Below are 23,668 nucleotides of genomic sequence, written 5' to 3' on the forward strand. Positions count from 1 at the left end.
TGGAAGCTCATATCATTTCTCTCTGATCACAGCAAGACAGGCAGTATCCATCCAAAACACAGAAAAACAAACAAAAGGGGATGAAAAAGAGACAGATAATAAAAATAAAGGGGAAACATGACTTATTGAAGATAAATATGTTGAAAAGTGCGAGAGCTCGTATATGTGAACTTGTATTTTTGAAATGAGTTACAGAAAAAATATTTTGTAATATGCAGACTGCTATTTACACACAGAAATATTTGCCTCATATATTTATGTTTTTTAGTTAATTTTTACAAGTTCTCACATTCACAAGCTCTTGTGTTTTGCAACTCTACACGGGCAAATCATTGCCGTGAAAATGAAAAATTACACGTCTGAACTGAAAAGACCAGAAGCAGAAAGAAATATAATAGTCTTCACTGTCACTGTAACTCACACACAGTCAGACTCATATTTATAGAGTAAATAAAAGAAATAAGAGACTTAGAGCCAGTGCTTCCTCTGGGCTGGGTTCACCCTGTCAGAAAATGTTAATTATCTTAAAGAGCCTCATAAAGAGAAATAAGATATATGGAAGACGGCTAAAGAATGGAAACTATGACAAGTTCATTCAACATCTTGTTATTTCAAACCTCTTGTGTCAGTGGCGCGTACACACTGTACCACTTGCCAAATCTCACTTTAACCCCTGAGTTTTCATTTTTTTATGTTTAGGTGTAGAGGTGAAGCCAACCATGTAACAGAAAATGTATTTTTTAAAATCTCTTTTAGTGCTTATAGCTGTAACATAGATTTAAACCATAGCCCAGCAGTGATCACGCTTATGAATGAATCAAAACTTTTATATATTTGATTAGCGATTCCTGAAGTCTGGGCCATTATTTCTTTCTTTCTTTTTAAGATTCTTCTTCTTTTCTTTAATCAACCTTTCTTCACACAGTGAGCTATTTATTCTGTGCATTATGGCCAAGGAACAGAGAACAAGGTCATGTTTTAATCCATCTTTAATGGGACCACAGAGGAAATATTTGCTGGAGGACACATGGTGTCGCCCAAATTTCTTCTTTTTTTAAAATAGTTTAAAGGGTCAAACCTTCGAAAATGACCACAACTTGTATTTTTAACAGAGACATAATACGTCTCCCATGGGAGAAAGATGGTGCACCATTTTTGGTGTTGTATGTTAGATTTCAGTTCAGTTCATTGTTACAGTCAAAAGGGGCACAGGGTTTTGGACCCAAAGGCAGACAGTGAGAGAGAAACCAGGTTTGATTACACAAGAGAACAGGTTTGAGCCAAAGGCAGGCAGGTGAACAAAGTTTTTCCCAGACAGTTCGTTTTCTTTTAGACGGGCACACCAGAGGGGATCTAAGAGTGATGGAGAAAAACAGCCAATGAAGATGATTTCCTAGTGCTGCACTAGTTACTGAGTGCAGCACTGAGCTGGACATGAGTGGATGAAGAGCTGATTCGTACACATGCAGGTAACTAACGATGGACAGTTTGTGTGCCAGTTCGAGTCAGCAGCGCCAGGTGAGGAGAAGCTCCCACAGCTCATCCCACCAAGAAGGTGTCCTGACACACTCACTCAGGAAAAAGGGAGAGCGAGAGGACGCTGTGGAATCGGGATAATAACGTCCAGCAGGAAAAACCCTTTGAAATCCTAACAAAGTCACAAAGTCACATTTGACCTGTTCTTATTCGATTTGACTTTTGATTCTATATGTGCAGTTTTCTATATGTGATGACCACTGAAAATAAATATGTTAATGAGTCGGTGAATAATAATATGAATGTCACAATAATTGCAGAGATTGAAACTTTATTTATAATTCTTCCAATAAAATAAAATAAAATAGAAAAAAAATATCCCCTATTCAAAAGTGTCATGTGACCAGCTAATTTGCACATGTAGAGTTGACCTCAGCAGCAGCCTTGGGAGATTTTTAGGATATAAAATTCACCTTTCTTTGTTCTGAACTTATAACTAAGCAGCCCAAATGTCTGTTTGTTTGCAGCTTTGATGTTCACAGCCATCAATCATTCAGTATCAACTAAGAACAATTTGAAAACATTCAGATTCTTAGAAGAATTGTAGTATTGAGATACTAAAACTAAAAAAAAACAACCATGAAAAAGGCTCACCCAATAGCTCCCGAGTGGAGTGAATTTGAAGCACTCAGAAAGGCATTTGATAAATGTAGTGAGGAAAAACTCCACCTGGAGAACAGGATTAAACAAAGGAATGTGGAAAAAACTCAGGTGGACAAGAAGTATCGTGAAGTGTAGTCAGAGCTCCAAGACATGGAGAACAAAAATAAAAGTCTGCAAAAAATGTTTGATGAAAGAGAAAGAGGAGCAGCAGGAAATACACCAACAGCAATGTAAGCTTCAAGATATGGAAGCTGAACTGAAAACAAGAGAAGCAAGAAGCACTGAGGTGGAGATCAAGATCCAAGACATGATTGATGAAGCACATCAAAGAAATAAACAAATGTTGTATGAGAATGAACAGCAGGAGGAAATACAACAACATTTGCAGTGCAAACTTCAAAATATGGAAGCTATACACCAAGTGATGAAGTGCAAGCTTCAAGTGGAAGAGAAGAAAAAATGAAGGGCTGCAAGTAATGTTGGAAGAATCAGTGAGATGAAATACTCAACTGTTGAAAGACAAAGAACAGCAGGAGGCTGCACACCAACTTATGAAGTGCAAAATTCAAGAATTGCAAGCCATAAATCAAGAGATACAATGCAAGCTTCAAGACATGGAAAGAAAAAAAATCAAGGCTCGTACACAATGTTTGATAAAGCCTGCCAAAGAAATGCACAAATGCTGAAAGAGAAAAAAGGGAAGAGTCCAAGCTTGTAGACAGCGAGAAGAAACATGAAGAGCTGAGATTATTTTAATAATGTGCCTTAATTTTATGAAGAAATCTATATATTAGTGTCGACTAATCCTAAAATCAGTTGAAATGGTTCAGCAAGGGGAAGAACTCACAACTCAGAATAAGTTCTATAGAGAGCGCCAGCAGATTTTCTTAATGCACAAGCTGTGATCAGTTGATCTGTGCAGCTGCTGCTCTGAGGTTTACCGCTCTTTGTGGTTTTACACAACTGAATTCAACAAGACGTCGGTGGATGTCCCGGCTGATTTCCATCCTCTACACTGACTGTACACCGTTCATACTAACATATAATAGATATTATAAAGTTGGTACGAAGGAGGAATTCGGTGAATGAATCTAAGCATCATCCGCTAAAAATCACATTAATCTCTGCTATACCTGATGTAACCTAACCACGAGAACAGCTGCTGTGCAACAGTCCAACACTGTGTTCATTACTTTTACTTTATACCACAGACATCCAAGCTGGTAGAAGTTAAAGCCATCAGTTGACCTAGCTTTCTTAGGCCAATCTCCAACCTTGTAAAACAGCATACTGATCATCGGCAGAGCAAAGGTTTATTTGAAGAGTTTCGGTCAGGTTTCAGAGCTCATCACAGTACAAAAACAGCTTTAGTGAAGGCTACAAATAATCTTCTTATACTTCTAGTGATTTCTATTTGACTTGTTCGCTATTTAGTAAAACAAAAAACAAAACAAAAACATCCCCCTAAACCCCTGAATGACTACAGAGTCATTACAGACAAAGATAAACAGCACCCTCTATTGGGCATGCCGCGTAGACGATAGAGTTTTGTCGCTGGTGTAAACGTCATCACTCAGCGACATAGTAGTGCGTTTTTCTAGCCACCTCTCGCTTTTTCCTTTAAATAAAGCTCTTAAAAGGTTTTTGGACCAAAGTAGGATTTATCGTAAATGATCCGGTTTTGATTTCATTGTTCTTGGAAACATATATCGGTGCAACCGCCCCAAAAACCTCCTGTCCGGAAGTTGATTCAGTGATTGTAAACACACATGCTTCGCTTGCTCAATTATGCCAAAGCTCTTCGATATAAAGTTCCCGGGAGGATGTAAGAGTCTCCCCGATGGCTTCTGGTCAGCCGTAGACGTGTGGATAAAGAAACCTCATGTTGTAAACAAGCGTCTTTGTGGAGTTAAAGAGACAGACAGCAAAGATGTGGACCAAGACGACCTACGGCTCCTGCTGCATGATCCTGAACTCTTCACAGATGTGCTGCTCTTCGTGATCACTGGGGCCTCAGCTGCCCACGAAGCCGACAAACCATGGTCCTCCAGCGTCAGGACATTTATTCCCAAAGTAAACTGTTATGGGACAAACCTGCATAAAGAAATTATTCTGAAAGGTAAGAGCTTCTCACTTCTACAAACTGTCGTATCAGTTTTATTTGTTTCTAATGCCTTCTCTCTTGTTCTCTGCAGACTTTGGTAGACAACGAGTGACCTTTATCCCATTTGAAGAGGATGCAGAGGGAAAAGCGTCTCTGAAGAAAGGCAACATTTATCAGATTCAGCTCTGCAATCAGGACTGTGAGGAATGGTGAGTCTGCAGTCATCATCTTTACAGCACATTAGAACATACAGGACGAAATGCCTGGTTTTGGATGATAGTTTACTGGTTGATTATACAATCTTGATGTTCAAACTGAGCATCAGAATGAGGAAGAAAGGTGATTTAAGTGACTTTGAGCATGGCTTTGTTGTTGGTGCCAGACGTATAGGTCGGAATATTTCAGAAACTGCTGATCTGCTGGCATTTCTAGAGTTTACTGGGAATGGAGTGGAAAAAGAGAAAATATCCAATGAGCTGCAGCTCTGCTTCTTTTTGTCAGAGGTCAGAGTATGTCCAGACTTCTTCAAGCTGATAGGAAGCCAAAAGTAACTCAAATAGACACTTGTTATAACAAAAATATGCCGAAGAGCATCTCTGAGTGCACAACATATTAAACATTTAAGTGGATCGTCTACTACAGCAGAAGACCAATCCAGGTGCCACTCCTGTTAAAACTGAGGCTGCATTTCACTGGACAAGAAAAGACTGGAAAATCTCGTCTGGTCTGAGTCTTGATTTCTTCTGATCCTATTTGTAGGTCAGAATTTAGCATTGGTGTTGCTTGAACATGACAATGAGTTCACCGTATCCAAACGCTACCTCCACCTCCCCACTCAGCGGTCAATCTCAGTCCAACAGAGCTCCTTTGGAATGTGGTTTAACAGGAGATTCATCACACATTATCAAAGTGTGACACTGTCATGCCAATTTGGGCCAATATCTCTGAGAAATGTTTCCAGCACCTTGTTGAATCTGTGCCATGAAGAATGAAAGCAGCTCTGAATGCAAAAGAGGTCCAAGTTGGCGCTAAAGGCAAACCTAACAGTGGGTGTATGAATGAAAGACAAGTTATTAGAGTTTTTTGAGGGTCTTCACCATATATTCCATACTATACAGGTCAGACATTCAGTGTCAACAGCAATAAGAAAATTTAAACCACAGAATATAATTTACAGTTGTTATTCTTATTGTTCAAACTTTGTTACATTGTCTTTGTTTTTTTTTAATTTATTTTGGGTTTATCTTCTTTTTCTTATTAATATTTAAAATTATTTTTTCATATTTAAAAATCCTCCTGATATTGATATAAGTGAACTCGAAGCAGCGCTCTCAGGATAGGCGACGTCACAAACTCTCAGTTAATATACATGTTAGTATAGTTAGCATAAAATGAGCACAAGACTGTAGATGACTTGTGCTTTATCTGCAGGTCCCTGGAGTTGTGTGCACTGTCGGTCGATTCCTGGTTCTCTGATGGCGTCGCCTACCCCAAGCTGCCCTGGCTGTCCTCTGACCTGCTGCCTAAACTGGTCCGCTGGGCCACAGAGTGCAGAAGTAGTGAGTTCAGGAGCACGTTGTCTCTGCTGCCAGTGGAGAAGTACAGCCTCATGTACCAACAGCTGAAGGACAAGTACAAGGCCATGGTGAAGGTGAGGAGAATGGATGATGTGAGGCTTGTTTATTCTTTTGTTTACGTCCTATTCTCTTGTGGTGATATATTCATGTATATTTCTCACACTGTTTCCAGGTTTGGCCTGAGGTTACAGATCCTGAAAAGTTTGTGTATGAGGATGTTGCTATTGCTACGTATCTCCTGGTTAGTTCAAACCTTCCAATAATCTTCTTTTCCCCAAATGAGTGGATCCTATCACGATTATACTTGAATTAGCCTTTGAAATAATTAACAAATATGTCCATACAGGTACTGTGTGCGCAGGTAAGAACAGGAAATAACTCACATGACCTTATGTCAGGTTTCAGAGGGTCATGCAACTTAAGCTAAATAAATCAACCTGAATGTGAAAAATGACCTTTGACCTCAGGAATCCATCCGTAGGTCACGAGTATCAGCAGCATCAGCAGCATTTGTCACTCCCTAACCATGAGTCTGTGTCACTGTGCTGCTGCAGGTGCTGTGGGCCGAGGAGAGAGCAGAGAGAGGTCTGACTGCCAGGCAGTCCTTTGTGGACCTCGGCTGTGGAAATGGCCTCTTGGTTCACATTCTGACCAATGAAGGGGTGAGTTCAGTGCTTGATGAATTCATGTAAAAGCAGCAGTTTATTAGGACAGATCGTCACGCTGGACCGAGTGTTTGATCTTTGTTATGAGTGACTGAATCGTCAGTTTTTGTTCTGCACACTGGTGACTGAACACTGATTTTCTTCTAAATTCAAACAAACAGCAGCTACTTCCTGGTTACATTCTCACCCAAAGCCCACAAAGTCCTCAAAATCATCCACAGTATGAGAACACTCTTCATATTTGATAACCCTGTATGGTGGTCACATATAAAACATTTCACACTAACTTTAGGAAAGCCAGAAGCGCTGTCTTAAAGGTACAGTCAGTATTTTTCTTTTAGTTTATTTGATTTTTTAAAAAAAAGATTGTTGTACTCATAAATATACATAGATTAGTGTCTCTTTCAACAAACTGATATGTTCATATAAACTTAGAATGGATCCATTAAAAATATATAGGAGTGGGCACTGGTTAGTGTAGAGCTTTCCAAAGTGTGGGGCCCGCCCCCTAGGGGGGGTGCAGAGCCATTGCAGGGGAGGCGCTAGCATAATGGATAATGGACAGGTTTTTGATGGGGCTCCCACACAAACGCAAAGCAGGAGATGAAGCATCGCTGAATATTTTTCCAAACCAACATCTCATACCTTGTTTCCTGAACTGAAGACAAACATTTTCATAACTATGCTGATTTATTCCAGATATTGTCCCAATTACATATTTTCTACAGATTAGAAATGCGACCCTCGTATCTCCAGGCAACTCACAATGAGCTGGCAACAACAACAGTTAGTATAACGTAGAGTTTAAAGGTCACATTTTCCCTCTGATAAACAGTTTGATTGCATTCTCACATTGGATGCGAGTTTATTCAGTAAGTGTTTGATTCCAACTTTGTTGGCTAACAGGAGCTAACAGCGGCAAAAACAGCAGCTCAACCCGTATCGATCTCCTTTGATAAAGTAAAGCGTAAATAAAGATGGACATCTCTCACTCAGCAGCTGAGGTAAACAGTGGACTGACAGCCTTTTATAGATGGGGGAAACGCCGGGGCAGGTCCAGATCTGGTAGTAGAAACATATCGGCCGGCCATTGTCGTTAAGGGGTACATTCTAAATTTTAATGTTTTTGATCTGACTTGGCTGAGTGTGTGAATGTGTTTGAGGTTGATTAGCCTCTCTGACCATCAGGCCGTCTTGTGTTACAGCACCCTGGAAGGGGCATCGATGTTCGCAGGAGGAAGATCTGGGACATGTACGGCCCCCAGACTCTGCTGGAGGTGAGCGAGTCGTTATCTTTTCACATGAAACGTTCGACTCTGTGTCCTCACTTTGTGCTTCAATTTATTGTAATTAAAAAGTACAATGCAGCATTCATAAAGATGTAAAAGTAATGATCAGGGAGAATTTTACACCTGCAGTGCTGTGAAAAAGTATTTTTCCTCTTCCTGATGTGTTTAGAAATTAGAAAAAGACAACCTGAATAAATAAAAAGTGCAGTTTTTAAATGAGGATTTAATTTATTCAGGGCAACGAAAATCTATCCAAGCATACACGGCCCTGTGTGGAAAAGTAATCGCCCTCCTAAACCTATGAATGTGGTTTTGCCACCCTTGGCAGCAAAAACTGCAATCAAGTGATTGTGATAACTGGCAGTGAGTCTCACATCAGCGTGGAGGAATTTTGGCCCACTAATCTTTGCAGAATAGTTTTTTAATTTAGCCACATTTAAGGGGTTTCCAGCATGAACTGCTTGTTTAAGGTCACGCCAAAACATCTCAGTTGGATTTAAGTCCACACTTTGACTAGGTCACACAGAGAGAGCATGCAGACTCCACACAGAAAGGCCTGACAACATGGTGGGTTAGAAACCTGCACGTGTGCGACGGTGAGGCAACAGTGCCGTTATCTGAGCCATTTAGAGGCGGACCTGCTGGTGTGTTTCAGATCTTGAGGTTTAGGGCATAACTTGATTGTCGTCCCATGTATGACGTTCTTTTTATGATTTGCTTTGTTCAATTTATGCCAGATGTCACGGATGAAGTGGATTTCTCCTTGTTCTCTCCCATCGATGCTGTTTTTGCTCAGTCTCTTTCTATCGTTGAATCATGAACGCTGACATTAACTGAGACAAATGAGGCCTTCAGGTCTTTAGATGTTGTTCTGGGTTCTTTTGTGGAGTTGTCAGTACTCTTGGAGTGAATTTGGGAAGCCGACCCCTCCTGGGAAGGTTCACACTGTTTCAAGTTTTCTCCATTTGGGGAATATGGCTCTCGCTGTGGTTCAGTGGATTTTTTTTAACCCTTAATAGTTAAATTGTAATCTAAAACCTGCAGTTTGTATTTGCTTTTTACCTTTTTCTGAAATTAAAATTGGATTTTAAGTGTTAAAATTATGCACAAAACTAGGAAGGGAAAGGGGAGAAATAGTTTTTCACAGCACTGTACATTTCTCGTAGTATACTTAAGAGATTCTTGCTTTTATGATTTTATTAAGCTGCACAAAGAAAATACTACCACAGAAGCTTGCATACACATGTGGACACACACACATTTCCAGAGAAACCTGCCCTGAAAACGCCGCTTTCTCCCGTCTGCCTCCTGTCCTCAGTCGCTCATTTAACAACAAGCTGCTGACTGCTTCCATTTCAGGTCATCTATTATTGACCGATTTTAGCGGAGCGGATGTGGTAGAACAATCTCTCTGTGCCCCCGGGGCAGCTGTACTCAGTCCTCAACCTTTATTCAGAAGCTCTCTGGACTTCACAGCCTCTTAACTCTCATCATTTGTGATGTTGGTGTCAGGGCCATCTGTTAAATATGAAAGGATTTATATAAACTCTCTAAAAAAAGTTGTTGGGATCTTGTAGTTGTTTTCTAATTGCAATTATAAAAAATATTTGAGCCCACTAAGAAAAAAAAACCAACCCAAAACTTTAAATGCATCTCAAATAAAAGTCTAAGAAGATAAAAAGACTTATTTCTATTAAATGATATTAAATTCGACCGGTGTGCATCCCTGCTGCTCTAAGGACCTCTTGTGCTCTTTGGGTCTGTGCTATTTCAGGAAAAGGCAATTACTCCCAGCGAGAGCTTCTTATTCCCGGGTACAGACTGGCTGATTGGGAACCATTCGGACGAGCTCACACCGTGGATCCCCGTTATAGCAGCCAGGCGAGTCATCAGGAGACACAATCACACTCAGCAGCTCAAGTGCCAGCTGATCTCTCCAGTTTTGGAATAACATTATGGGCAGGGGGTGATGTGTGAAGAGTGCGTGTGTGGGTTTACTGAGACGGCCACCTGATGGCGATGTTGAGCCTCAGTGTGAGGAGTCAGATTTCTCCTTGTTAGAGACTGCAGATGATGATTTCTTGTAGTGTGTGTGTGTGTGTGTGTGTCGCTTCCTGTCTGAACAGTTTGAGTTAAAGGTGGAAAAATGCTTAAGTAAAACAAGTCCTCTGTAGTCTGACTGCATTAAAGAGTAATGATCGACACTGTGTAGATTTATTTTGTCCCTTCTTTTTCAAATTATAGGTCGTCTTATTCCTGCCGCTACTTTGTCCTCCCCTGCTGTTTCTTCGACTTCTGTGGAAAATACCAGAGACGCCAGTGTAAGAAGTCTCAGTACAAGGAATACGTCGACTTCATCGCTGAGGTCAGCCAAGTCTGTGGCTTCAACACTGACGAAGACTGTTTGAGAATACCTTCTACTAAACGGGTAGGCTGACAGAAACAGAGTGGAGGCGGCTTCACAGTAAATCCATCCGACTTGTTGTAAACATTTGTTTGACCCCAGCCTGTGTTTTTTTTCCTTCTTCTTTCAGTCTGTGCTCCAGAACAAATCACATTGTATTAGTTCAGCAATTCGTGAATTCTTCTTCTCTCTCCACCCGTCTACCGCGCAGCTCTGCTGTCAGCTATCAAATAATTAATGCAAGACAGAGAGGGAAAGAAATAAAGAGAGAAATCCGTTTGGTGGGGTTCTGTAATAGATGCAGGTTTAAGGTGTAAAAAAAGTTTGTGAAAATTAAAACACACCCTAGTTATGACGTTTCCCATAATGCACCTGAACTGCATCTCTCCACTGCACATATCTGAAAGTTATAACTCTTCTTTCAGAATAGCACAAAAGGGCTACGTTGCCAAGACAGCATCACAGTTGCTGCACATCCGTGATGAGAATCTGCCGTTCCACCGCATCACAAAGGTGCTGTGTTGGGTTGAGATCTGGTGACTGTGGAGGACTTTTGAGTACAGGGAACTCGCTGTCATGTTGAGCTTTGTGACATGGAGTGTTACACTGTGGTCATGAATGTATGGACATGGTCAACAACAAAACACATGCAGATTGGGGTGTTTAACATTTGGTTAGTACTGAGTGTCCCACAGTGTGCCGAGACTTCCTGTTGATCCAAGGCAGGATCCATGCTTTCATGTTTACACCATATACTAACAGAAATTGAGACTGGATCAGGCGATGGTTTTCCAGTCTGCTGTTGTGTGGAAAGTCTGTGTGAACTGTAGCCTCAGCTTCCTGTCAGCTAGTAGGGTCTTCTGCTGCTGTAGCCCAACTGTTGTAGCTGTAGCCTTTCTGCACCTCGGTTGGAATGAGTGGCTATTTAAGTTACTGTTACCTTCCTGTCAGCTCGAAACAGCTCAGACCTTCATCAGGTTGTCTTGACCAGCTGCTGCCATGCGATTAGCTTATTAGCAAATAAGCAGTTAAAGATAATAAAGTGGCGGGAGGGTGAATTTTACATTTCGATAGAACAGAAAATCAGTACCTGTAGAAGTTTGTCAGTAAATTCATTACATGTTTTTGTAATCCTGGGATTATGTGGAAACACTTCTCAGCGCTATGATCAGTGGATGGCTGAAGTAAATCATACAGCTGTGCTTCCCAGCCTTTTCTCCACCTGGGCTTCGTTTAGTGTAGACGTACAATAAATCAAGGATGTCTTTATAATCCCAGAGGGAACAATAAATCTGTTAGCGGGTAGCCATTAATAGCTACAATATACTCGTGGCCATAAAAGAACAAGCTATTATTTTCTGGGCTTTGCTGTTTGCTCATCAGTAACACTCAGTTTGCTCATATCAGCAAAAGCTCTCCCACAAAATGATTTCATGTGAACATTTTCAAATGGAAAGAAAAAGTATGATTTCTTTGAACTTAATTAATAACAAGAAAAGAAACCAAAACAGGGAGTCGCCCTCACACTTCTTTTTTTCCTGCAGGTGTGTCTTTTAGGAAAGTCAAGAAACTATCAGTTATCTGATGAACCTGAGTTAGAGCAACAAAGGGCTCATTACATCCACAGCCGCTGCACTGCTCCCGGGGTCACAGTTCAGAGGTCAGACGTCAGTAATGACGAGGACTGTTGCATTGGGAACGGAAGCTGTAACGGCACCCCCGGGAGCTCCTGGGGAGCTGGGTTCCAGCCGCGAGATCGCGTCGAAGCGGTGCGAAATTGTGCTGCTCTCCCGCGGGACTTTGTTGACGGTGTTGTTCTGCGGGTTGCTAATACTCTTCTGGGAATGACCGCGGGCGATGGAGAAGGATCCTGCTGTGACTGGAACCAAGGAGGTAAAACGATTGACATGAGTCGCTGCTGAACTGAGTCACAGGTTAAATCCAGAATAGGATCAGTATCTGTGAAGTGTTCCTATTTGCCTGTAAGACAGAAAGACTCTGTGTGTTGCATCTGAGTGCCCGGTCTGAGCATCAAGACCTGGCGCTCAGATGCATCTTAGGCCCCTGAAGGTTCTTGTCTAGATGAGATATTATGATGTCATCATGTTGCCTAACTACCACCTAGCAGTCGGCTAAATTGACCAATTATTCCCACCAAAAACAGCTTTTAAAGGCATTGTCACGTTTTCATATTATATCACAATTATTATTAATTATTGTCTTTACCCCCCAAAAAAAGCACCTCGAGGCAACCGCTGTAGTGATTTGGCGCTATGTAAATGACCCAGCTTTAGCATATCAAAAACATCTTTCACCCCTATTTTTTATTAACTTCTCTCACTGTGATTAAGTGTATCAACCTGTAATTAAAGGCAAAATGACTTTACAATGTGTTTTCTCCTGGAGAGGTGAGAAGAACATTAGATGACCTTGAATGTGTATATAATGTAAGAAAGCTGTATAAGGGCTGGTAGGTGGATGTTAATGTCTTTGGATAAGCAGCTGTTGTGAACCACACTATTTAAGCCTTGTCCACATATACAGGAGACAGATTCACTACTCTCCCTTTGCTTCGAAGCTAATGGTTGGCTATTAGTGGACATCTCGTTGCCTCTAATGTATTCACCACATTGGTGTACAGTACTCTGCTAAAGTCTTCAGCCACACCTCGTTTCTTTATATTTTGCTGGGAAAATGAGAAACGGGTCCAGTGATTTATTGGAGCGTGCAAACATTTGAATGTGGGAGACAGACACGCTCTCAACTTTCCTTTTTTGATAAAGATTATAGTTAAGGTTAGAATAGGTAACCCTGAGTGCTCCCTTAGTTACGCTGCTGGGTTGCCAGGGGCTTGTTGAGTGTTTCTTGTTCTTTCACCCTTTTTTACTCTTTGTTTTTATGCACCACTCTGGATTTCCACAGTGTGCCTTTTTCCCCGTCTCCCTCCCTTCACCCCCAACCAGTCACGACAGATGGCTGCCCCTCCCTGAGCCTGGTTCTGCTGGGGGGTTTCTTCCTGTTAAGAGGGAGTTTTTCCTTCCCACTGTCACCAGGGGTCATTGTTCACAGGGGGTCATCTGATTAAGGTTTTGTCTTTATTATTGTAGAGTATTTACCTTATAATATAAAGCACCTTGAGGCAACTGTTGTTGTGCTTTGATGCCTCTGCTGTCCATTACAAAGAATGCATTTTCCTACCGTGGTCACTTTTCAGACCCCCGAGGCTACTTCCATCTTTTGTACACAGTCTATGCCTTTGATCAGTTACATAGTGAGTGCTTTTTACCTCGTGTGGTGCGGTGCAGATGTAACCCGATGCCTCTGAAACGACACCGTCACAATCAATCGTTACATATAGTGTCAGCACTTTTTAAAACACACCAGCTACACCATTACATCCGCAGCACCTACGGCCTGAACTTTGAATTTCATTCTTCGTCCATCATCCCATCTGACCCCCCACCTCGCTGATTACAATCCTGCTCCTCAGCATCATCCGGTGAGACCTGATGACTCAGAGCGACGCCTCTTTGAACTCTGCCACACCCTCCGCCAGCTGCGTACCACACAGCCCGTATCAAACACCCACAGACACGCACACACATTTACTTTCACAGCACCCACGCAATCACCTTTGTCAACACCTCTGCAGCCCCGCTGACACACACACACTCACACACAGTCACACGTTATGAACGAGATAAGGGCACGAAGCCTGCTATTATTAAAACAGAACGTTTCTTGTCGGGGTGTCGGTGGAATTAAAGGTAGAAAATTTTAGGGAGAGTGAATAAAGGGAGAGTGTAACTCTGTATGGAGATGACTGGATGAATAATGCACCACCATCTATGATTTATGCATGAGCATGCATTTGTATTGAGGGATTCCTACCAGTTATCTGCTGTGCACGAACAAAGGCTAAATTCAGAGGGAGCCAGCGCATGTTAAATAAATCCAGATGGGTCTCGGAGTCATTTAAAGTGCTTTGGAGTTTAGTTTCTGTCTATTCTTTAATGCATCTTCAAAAAGTCTAATCATTTTCAGTATGGTGATGGATCCCTTTTTGGCACTTAAGCGGATATTTTATGATCATTTTGTTTCTGTGGCTTTATGGCTCTGGTGTGACGTCAGACGATGTTCTTTTATCTTTTCTTTTTATCTCTTTTACTGTAAATACAAACAAATAATACGTATTAAGCTCTGAAACTGTCAGAAACAAACAGGTTTTCACTATGCATAAGAGTCAGTATTTTTCCTGTTTGGCCAACTATTGTTGGGTTTGTATCATAAGACTGATACTCAGGGATTTATAGTAATTCTTTGAAATGAAAATTCCTATTTAACATCAATCAGACTCTTTCCTTTTTTATTTGGGACAAGTTCTATTTAAAAGATTTGCACTGAGCAAGTTAAAACATCTTAGTAGTGTCTCTGCTGCTGCTTATATCAGTTGCATATATTGTGCTTCCTGTGCATTAAACCTAAAAATATCTCACAGCTCTTCTGAGACACTGTAAATATGAAGGAAGTTACTAATTCATGTGTGCTGTAGTGCTGAGTCACAGAGTTATGTAATCACGCCGAGAATGAAAATCTGTGTGTAGCTGTACATCGAGCGACACTAAATGTCAACTCAGTAAAATGTCAGAGGTACAGTAAACACGCTATTGTACTGAATAGAAGCAGCCTGCGTGGAAGGGTGCGGGTGCGGTATGTTTTTGATGAGTGAACGCTTCACTTCACTCTTTTACACGCTGGAACATTTTCTGCTTTTCTTCAGTTTAAACCAAATATTTTTCAGATTGTTGGGTTGAAAAAATCCAAACTGAGTTTTTTGGGTTGTTTTGCTTTTGTCTCCAAAATGTCATTCATATAAAGACCGGTTTTAAAGTTGCTTTCAGCTGCTCCCTTATTCGCAAAGGGTCAACACAGCAGGTAGCTCCGCACGTTTGGTGTGGATGTGCTGGATGCACTTCCTCCCAGACTGAACCGGGGGATCTTTTGCTTGGCAGGGCAATGTGTAAGCCACATGCTCGAGCCATAGATATATGAAGATGAGTGTAAATATTATTTATTGGGTACTATAAGAGGATTCAGCAAGCATGCATATTAACTTTTATTAGTAATAATAATGTAATTATTGGTTCTAGTACATGTCAGTGTCCTGCATTACTATATAAATGCCAGTAGGCCTTTTTTTTTTTTTTAGGTTGCCAGGCAACACAGGGGCATCATGATATAGCAAGTTCATGTTTCAGTTCACCTGATTGTTACTAGCTTTGCACCTTTGCCAGATCATTTACCAACTTTTCATCACCTTTTTTTAAAGGTCTAGCAAAAAGCTCGTGTACTTATTCCTTTGCATTGCAGGGACATCTTGCTCTCCTGGCACAGCAATAGCCTGTCTCCTTTCCTCTCTCTCTGCTGTGTTTATTGCTCTGTGAGCTAGCAGTGAGGTTGCAAAGAGAGACAGGGGGCAGCCGTGTACAGAGAGACCGATTAAGAGATCTCAAATGTGATGGAAAAAAGCGAGACTTCTCTTGTTGTTTTGTCTGAGTGACCATTTTATGCGCAAGTTAAATGGTTTGCAGAATAATAGCATTGACATTGTCTCCAAACCCTATGATTCCTCCTCCCAGAAGTATATAGATTTCTTCTTCTTCTTTTGGCTTCTCCATTTAGGGGTCACCACAACAAATCACCAGCCTCAACCTCTTCTGTCACCCCAACCCTCTGCATGTCCTCCTTCTCTACATTCATGAATCTTCTCTGTGGCCTCCCTCTATTCCTCCTGCCTGGGCAGCCACTACCCCTCCTCTGCTCAAGACAAATATTACCCTAAAAGTATGTCATCCCTCAGAAATATGTCCTGTCATCTTTACACGCCTTGTGAGAGTTGCAGTTTTTGCAAAGATGGAAATCACAGCTGAGCTCTTTTCTTTTTTCTTTTTTTCTTTTTCCTTCAGCACAACAAAAACAATCCTACACAACAGGCATCGTTTCAAACAAACAAGTCCAACTGTACTTTAAGCCAAGCCATTAATACTCATCTGCACCTGGTCTTAGTCCAAGCTGAATCTACTCTGTCAATATTGTCCCTATTCCATTAATCCCCATTAACATTGTAGGCAGTAAAGGGCAGCTCTAAACAGTGTATTGATATTATATCAAGGCCTGGAGCTCCCTGGCGTCAGAGCTGTGGGATGAGAGTCTGCCCAGTTTCACACTCTGCAGCATACGACTGGGTTTGGCTGCGCTAGTGTCTGTGAATGTGGGAGTGTGTCGCATATTTTAGGGATTAACGCAGCAATTTGGCCAACTAAAATTAGGATGTATTTGGGTGGACAATATGTTTTTCGATGAATTTCAACGGCAGAAAGTCGAGGTTCAGAGACCTGACAAGCAGAAGAGTTTGAAACTGAACAGTTTTCTGAAAACTGAGTTTTGGATCAGAGGGTCAGATGGTGCTTTTCATTCATATTCAGTATTCATATCATCTCTAAGCCAGCAGGGATTGCAGGGAGTGACCACAGAAGCATGATGAAGATATCACTGAAGATGCAGATTTAAGTCGAATATAGTTATGAAATCATGTGGTGTGTCTCTCCCTCCAATACGTCAGAGAAAGGAGTAAGTTTGTCATTTGTATAAACTAAAGGTCAGCTCAGATTGAATCCCCTTGAGGTGTAAAAAGGGCAAGGCCAGAAATGCCAAAAGATCTTTATAACCACAGTGCGAAAGTATGTGTGAATACAAAGGGGTTTGTCATCTATACTATGCTAATCCTAGAGGTTAGAACTGTACATATTCTCTTTCTCCTTTCTAAAATCTCTGCCCCAGTGGAAAGGTGACAAAAATGATTCAGGCTCTCAAATGGCTACTCTGGCAAAACGCGTTCCAGCTGCCCTGACAGCTTGTTGGAACGGCTTTAACTGAGCATACTTTACAGCTCTGACAAACACTGACAGATAGCTACTCTCTACTGTAAACGGATCTTTATATACTATGTGTATATATAGCTTTGCTCGCATTTTCTTGTCATAGAACAGCCGATAACATCAACTCAAGCCGAGTGGTTCTTTGTCTGAAATGCTGGATAAAAACGATCTCTGTGCATGCTGAAGCACTGTGTTAATGCATTGATGATTATAAAATCAATAGACCTCTTCCTGCACATGTATAACTCCCATCTTTCATTGTTTGTCCCTCTTCCCTGCCCTTCAGGCAGCCTTTCTGTGAGCGAGGTTGCGGGGCTGTTGGGGCAGGAAACCCTGCGGCTCCTGAAGAAAGAGTGCGGAGGTCTTCAGACGCTTCTGAGGAACAATCATCAAGTATTTAGAGGTAGCTTTTCTCTACGTTCTTATAGATGGTTCATTTGAAAGTTGTATTGTTGAGAACTAGACTGTTCATTAAGTACAATATAGTGCTTAAATGAAACCAGTGACAGTGAGTGAGATACTGGAGGTTATATGAGTAACAGAAAGGGTGTTAAATAAAAAACCGTTAGCTTCTTTTTAAAAAAAAAGATTTTGTTTGAATTTTTTTCCCCAACAATTTAAATCATAGACTGTATATAAAAGATGGAGGCCTTAACCCTACATTCTGGGGATATTTCAAAGTTACTCTACTTCTCGTTTGATTTATGACTTGAGTAAAAGTCTATCTTCTTAAATTCTGGTTTCAAGTCTTCTTTAATAGATCCTTAAAAGAATGTCTTAATTAGAATACAGTTTATGCTTTATTTTTTTTACACCTTGCTCGTTCAGTGTTCATCAGTACAAAAAGCCCTCAGAGGAGTCAGCTGTCCAGTTTTTCCATTACGAACATTTTATTTGATCTAAAATGAGCATCCTATTTAACATCACAGTGAATAATGCATGTAAGCTAGTTCTTCATACTAGCTTGCTAGCTAGCATTAGTTCCACCTCTTGGTCTAAATATGGGCACTTCTTTAAAACAATAAGGTGGCGATGGCCTCGTTCCAGGTTGCAAAATTTTACCCATATGTTGACATCTTTTAACTACAGTGTATGCTTTTAAGACTTTTAAAAGGGACTATTTTTAAAGATAAACATGGCAACAACATCTTTTTTTCAAATTTTATTCACTCACGAAAAAGTCTCACGCTCAGAACCACAATTTGGAAACAACAATCCAAGCCACAATTCTTTCAAAATAACTGGACAAACACTTTTTAAAATGCAGTCCTGGCAGTCGTACTGTCGTTGACCGTAAAGCAGTGAGTTTTGCTGCTGTTCCTGGTTAAAAGTGTCAGACAGCAGGGTGAGAAGTATGCCTTCCTTTTCTTCCCCCCCAGAACCACAACACTGATATAAAAGCATATTTAAGCGTACTTGTGCCAAAACTCTGAATCATCCGATGCAAAGAGTTAATTTGCTTGGCGTCATGGCATCACGCTGGGCTTTTGTTGATTGAAAAAGAGGGGAAATGAGCGCTTTTACCATTGTCATTTGGAATTTGGTTGGTCTCGAGGGATCAGTTTGAGAAAATTGGATCCCCTCCCCTACAGAAATTGCTTAGAGTGCAAGCAAAGTCAGACTTGAGATAGAAACAAAGTTGACATTTCTTTCTGATAATAGATAAAAATGTGCATGACCTTCGAAAGGTGAGAAGCTTATAACCTGTGGGGGTCAGCGCAGACATGACTTTTTCTACCCCGGTGCCCTGACAGCCAGGCATCTATGTTGTGTTCTTCTCCTAATTTCTTTCTTTTAAGAAAATATTTATTTGTATCTTTTGGGAGGAGCGTTTGAGTCTGATAGATTTTGTGTCTCCCTCTTGTCACTCCTCTTTAGTTGAAGGAGGGCGTGTCTACATAAGAGACTGGCGGGAGAGGATGCCCTTCAGGGCGGATGTTAAAAGGAAGCCCGTCGCCCCGGGTGCCCTGAAAACTCGCCTCTGCTGGTTTCACGCTCACCACCCTCAGGGCTGCCCCCTGCAGGCTGAAAGCTGCGCCTTCGCCCACGGAGCGCATGACCTCCGACCCTCGACGAGACCGCTGAAGAAGATAAAGAATGAAGCCTTTTGATTGACTCGTTCTTCACGACTTTTCATTGACTTTGTTTGGATTTTTAATTTGTGCAGAGCTCTGCACATTGTTGTTTGAACTCTAGTTTCCAGCCCTGTAGCCTCAAAGATAAGATTCAGGTCCAAGCAGCGAGTTTTATTGGGGCAACGTTACATCATTTCTGGGAATTGAAGCCTTGAAATTTCACTGTCCTCTTTCTTCTTTGTAAGGCTGCCAACATGCAGTGCTTCCTGGTGGGGCTTCACTGCTGGAGCTCTCTAAACCTCTGGGTTATGTTGTCTTGTGAAAGGCAGGTATACGTTCAGGTATACTTACTCACTATAAAGCTGATTTCAAGCTACGTCTTTGTATTTTTATTTAAAGATTATCAGCTCTGTGGTGGATCTTCTCCTCGCCCACAGCATAAAAACTCTAAAAGCTCCTGTAAACTTTCAGTATTTAACTGCGTGCTTCCCTTAGAGATTTCTTTCAGCTCAGACGTGTGCTTTGGGGTTCACAGACAGGGCGGGGGAGAAAGGCCGGACAGCGTTTGAACAAAGTAAATGTTAGCGGTATGAATTATTTGTTGGCAGGAGTCGAGGGCTGAGCTGTGTGTTGTCCCGTCTGGATGGGCGCTCTCTGCTGCGTCTTTCTAACACAGCTTCCATCACCCTGTGGCTCAAATGTCAAAGACGGTAAGGCCCTCCGAGGGACTGCAGCCAAGCAGTGAGAAGCGCCTCCCTGGGGTTTGTTTTGTGTATGTAACAGACAACAACCAGACCGCTGATACACTAAAAACATTGTTTATACAATCAGTGTGTGGCAACAATCATATTTTACCAGATCGCCTAACAATTTGCAGTTTGAAACCTAAATGTATTCTGAGTGCTGTGTTTCTGCTGTTTGAGACTGTAACAAATGTAACACATAGCAAAGGTCCTCAAACACCACTCAGTTATAAAGAGAGACAGTCATGTATTGTGAAAGAGAACGCACCATCAATGCTGAACGTAATGCACTGACATTCAGAAGTCTTTGTTTTAGACAGCAGGCAGTAAGAAGCATAAAATAAAAACACAGTGGAGGAAGGAAGACTAAAAAATGCTGCTTTCAAAACTACTTTTTCTACTCAGAAGCACGACGTTGTTAAAAGATTTGACTATATACACTGTGGTGTGAAAAAGTGTTTACCCCCTTTATGATTTCCTATTTTTCTATGTTTGTCACAATTAAATGTTTCAGATCATCAAACAAATTTAAATATTAGACAAAGATAACACAAGTAAGCACAAAATGCAGCTTCTAAATGAAGATGTTTATTATTAAAGGGGGAAAAAGTGTCCTGTGTGGAAAAAAATGAACCTAAACTTTATAACTGGTTGGCTCAGCCTCAGTAAGCAAGGGTGCAATCAAACGTTCGCGATAACTGACAACGAGTCTTCTACAGCACCGTGTTGTAATTCAGCCACATTGGAGGGTTTTCCAGCATGAACTGAATTTTTAAGGTCAAGTCGCAGATCGCGTATTTGTTTGATGATCTGAAACATTTGTGAAACCTCTAGCAGAACCAGGCTCAGGGTGCGGCAGCCATCTATGGTGACCGGTTGGGGGTGAGGGGAGGAAGCTGATAGGTTTGTAGCTTAAACCTATTCGCTGGAACGTTAAGGACAATTTGCTACACAGCAAAACAAGACACGAGTAGGCAATGTTCTTCATGTTTCTCGTGCACGGGAGAGAACCGGACAAACGCCGTTCCTTCGCTTGACCCCAGTTGCTCTCGTCCGCTCCCCTGTAACTCTGCTCTTTTATTGAGGTTACATGAATATGCATAGGTTCATTAACATACGACGTGCACATACAAACAAAGAGTACCTTGTCTTTGTGTGTGTGTGGGGTCAGAGTGTGACCCCATAAATGACTTCCCTAAACCTGCTGGTCTGGAAGTCCAACAGTTCATCTAAACAAAAGGCACTTATACGTTTATCCTACCATAAAACAATAAGAGAAGGTACGACCTCTCCCATGCTCCCAGAGTGCTCTGGACTGCACACAAAGTTTGCAGACTATTAAGGATCAAACCTCTACCAATCTAAAACTAATTATAAAACTCTAAGCATATATAAGTAGATATTTCTAAGCATAAATGACAATCAACAATACAAAACCTAACAGAAGCCAGGACAAAAGACACACTGTGGCTCCTTAAAAAGGTGAGTGCCTCTCATAAAGTCCATACTGTGGTTGAAATGGACATCCTGAGGTTACGTACAGCTGACCGGGTGCTCACACGTCTCCCTGCTCAGTGGCTTCGTGACTGAATATTGATGTGGATCCACAATCATTTGCTCAGCCTGTTCAAAGGTTCAGCACAGCGAGGAAGAAGAAAGTTTTTGAGTAACTGCGATCAGTAAATAGAAACTTCCTCAGAGATGAAAGAGCATTTAAACACAACCGATGCTTCAGCTGTGAGATGGACATAAACTGCTCAGTCGTAACGTGTGTAGCAATGTGTGGATTTTAATGACCTGTTTAAATCACTTGTCCCCCTCCATTCACCCCACTCTGTTATGTTTCTTGGTAGAAATGAAATGATGAAAATACTCCTGCTGCGCTGCATCTGCAAAGATCATCTGATCAACCCGCTGCCCTATATTTAACTGCTGCGACATGGCCGGGGAGTGGAGGAGGTTACGTACCCATCCCAGCTCGACACTGTTGCTGGTGCTGTTGTTGTGGTCTTTTGGCCCCAGCCCTTACTGACACAATGACTGTTTATGTCTGTTTCACACCGCTACCCTGGAGATCAGTAAAGCAGACCCACCCTGTCCCTATAAAACATAACAGGAAGTCTGCTGGCTACTCATTTGCAGTATGCCAAAAGGCAAAAACGGATATAAACAAAATAAAATATACATATGCGCGTGCATAGACTTAACCCTTTAAAGCCCCAAACCATGAAAATTGAGTGTTTATTGAATGCTCTGACAATCTAAAAAATTATATTATTAATTATTATTATAATATTACTGCTTAAAAATGTACTGTGCAGCATATGTAGGTTCATCGCACTGATGATTTACAAGTCTCAAAAACTCATAGGACACACCAGACGTTTAGGGGTTAAATAAAGATGCAGTGCATACGCGTCTGGGTCGAGTCGCTGTCTGGGACTAAATGTTAAAACCAGACTTCATCTAGTTCAGCAAAGAAAAACAATTAGCAAGGTTACATAAAGCCATTTTAGGAACCTGAGGGATATTAAAACATGTGGTTATTAAAATGCTCTTTCCATTATTGCTGAAGGATTGTCAAGTTTCACAGCCGGCTTTTTAGCCAATTATTTAAACCTCTTCTGGCTTTAAAAAAAATCAGTTTCCTGGGAGCTCCTCAGTGGGTGAAGCATTAGTATTAATTATAGTAAAAAAAAGTGATTAGAGGCACAGAGAAACAGTAACAGTGATGTAATTAAACAGCCCTCTGTCCTCTTATTCAGTCATAAACTGGAATTCTGAAATGCATAACAAATTGTTTATCATTAGCATCAGTAGCTCTGGCCTCATAACTGCTGGGTTAGTTGTATTTAAGTCGCTTGGCTATCACAATACAGATTGCAGATTTAGAGCTGGAACACGTTGAGCAACTTTCTGGTCTTGTCAAGAGACAAGACCAGGTCATGAAGACGGAAAAGAAGAAGAGCCCAGTCAAACACTGCAAACCACACAAAGTAGAGGAGGAGCAAACACGCAGGAGCACAGAGACCAAAACAGGAGATGGATCTCTTACTGTAGTGTTGGGTGCTAAGTAGAACCCTGACGGGTGTCATTGAACTGCCACGGCCTCACGCTCATCACCAACATCTAAAGAGGTTGTGGATGCCTCAGAGTCTGGTAAGGGGATGCAGATGATTTCAAATAAATCATCCCATTAAAAGAAAATCATCCAAAAGTGGATTTGAATTGACTGCCTGCTTGTCCTGGATTGTGACCTCAGGGCAGCCCACAGATATTTTTTTAATTTCTTGATCTGTAGATAGTTTTTTTTTGTGTGTGTGTTAAATATATTTCCAATGAGAGACAAGTATGCCAGGAAAAAACTCAACACTTACGCAAAGAGCAGGCATCTTTTTGGAATTAAATTGCATGCACAGAGACAAAGGCAGCAGAGTCATTCAACATAGATCAAAGCTTTCTTGGATGACCTGATACCAGCTGTATAGCACAGTAAGAACTATGGGTCAGTGTTTCTTTGCTGCCTGCAATGGAAAACTTTAAGATTCTGCTACATATCTTTGTCAAGTTGACCTCACTTAGTGAAAAAGCTCCATATGATCTTATTCTATCTCCATGTGATCAACACTGCTGACGGCAAGCATGGCGAGGCTGGAGGAGAGGCCCAGGAGAGACGTGCAGCCGCACCAACAGCGCACACACCTGATAGTTTATAACTTACGCTTTTCACACGA

At 41.4% G+C, this 23,668-nt stretch overlaps 1 protein-coding gene across 1 annotated transcript; it reads left to right on the plus strand.

The window, feature by feature from the left end:
* Positions 1-3,717: 3,717 nt before the first annotated feature.
* trmt44 (tRNA methyltransferase 44 homolog) lies at positions 3,718-20,285 on the plus strand. The gene is made up of 11 exons (XM_087837128.1): positions 3,718-4,258; positions 4,335-4,452; positions 5,675-5,894; positions 5,993-6,061; positions 6,375-6,482; positions 7,691-7,762; positions 9,549-9,655; positions 10,019-10,202; positions 11,723-12,071; positions 17,403-17,519; positions 18,995-20,285. Exons 1-11 carry the CDS (start codon positions 3,928-3,930, stop codon positions 19,225-19,227), a joined length of 1,908 nt encoding a protein of 635 aa, XP_087693254.1. The 5' UTR covers positions 3,718-3,927; the 3' UTR covers positions 19,228-20,285.
* Positions 20,286-23,668: the final 3,383 nt, after the last annotated feature.

This window comes from Neolamprologus brichardi, chromosome 3 (genome assembly GCF_056152115.1).
Source record: "Neolamprologus brichardi isolate AB-2024 chromosome 3, ASM5615211v1, whole genome shotgun sequence".
Classification (NCBI taxonomy): Eukaryota; Metazoa; Chordata; class Actinopteri; order Cichliformes; family Cichlidae; genus Neolamprologus; species Neolamprologus brichardi.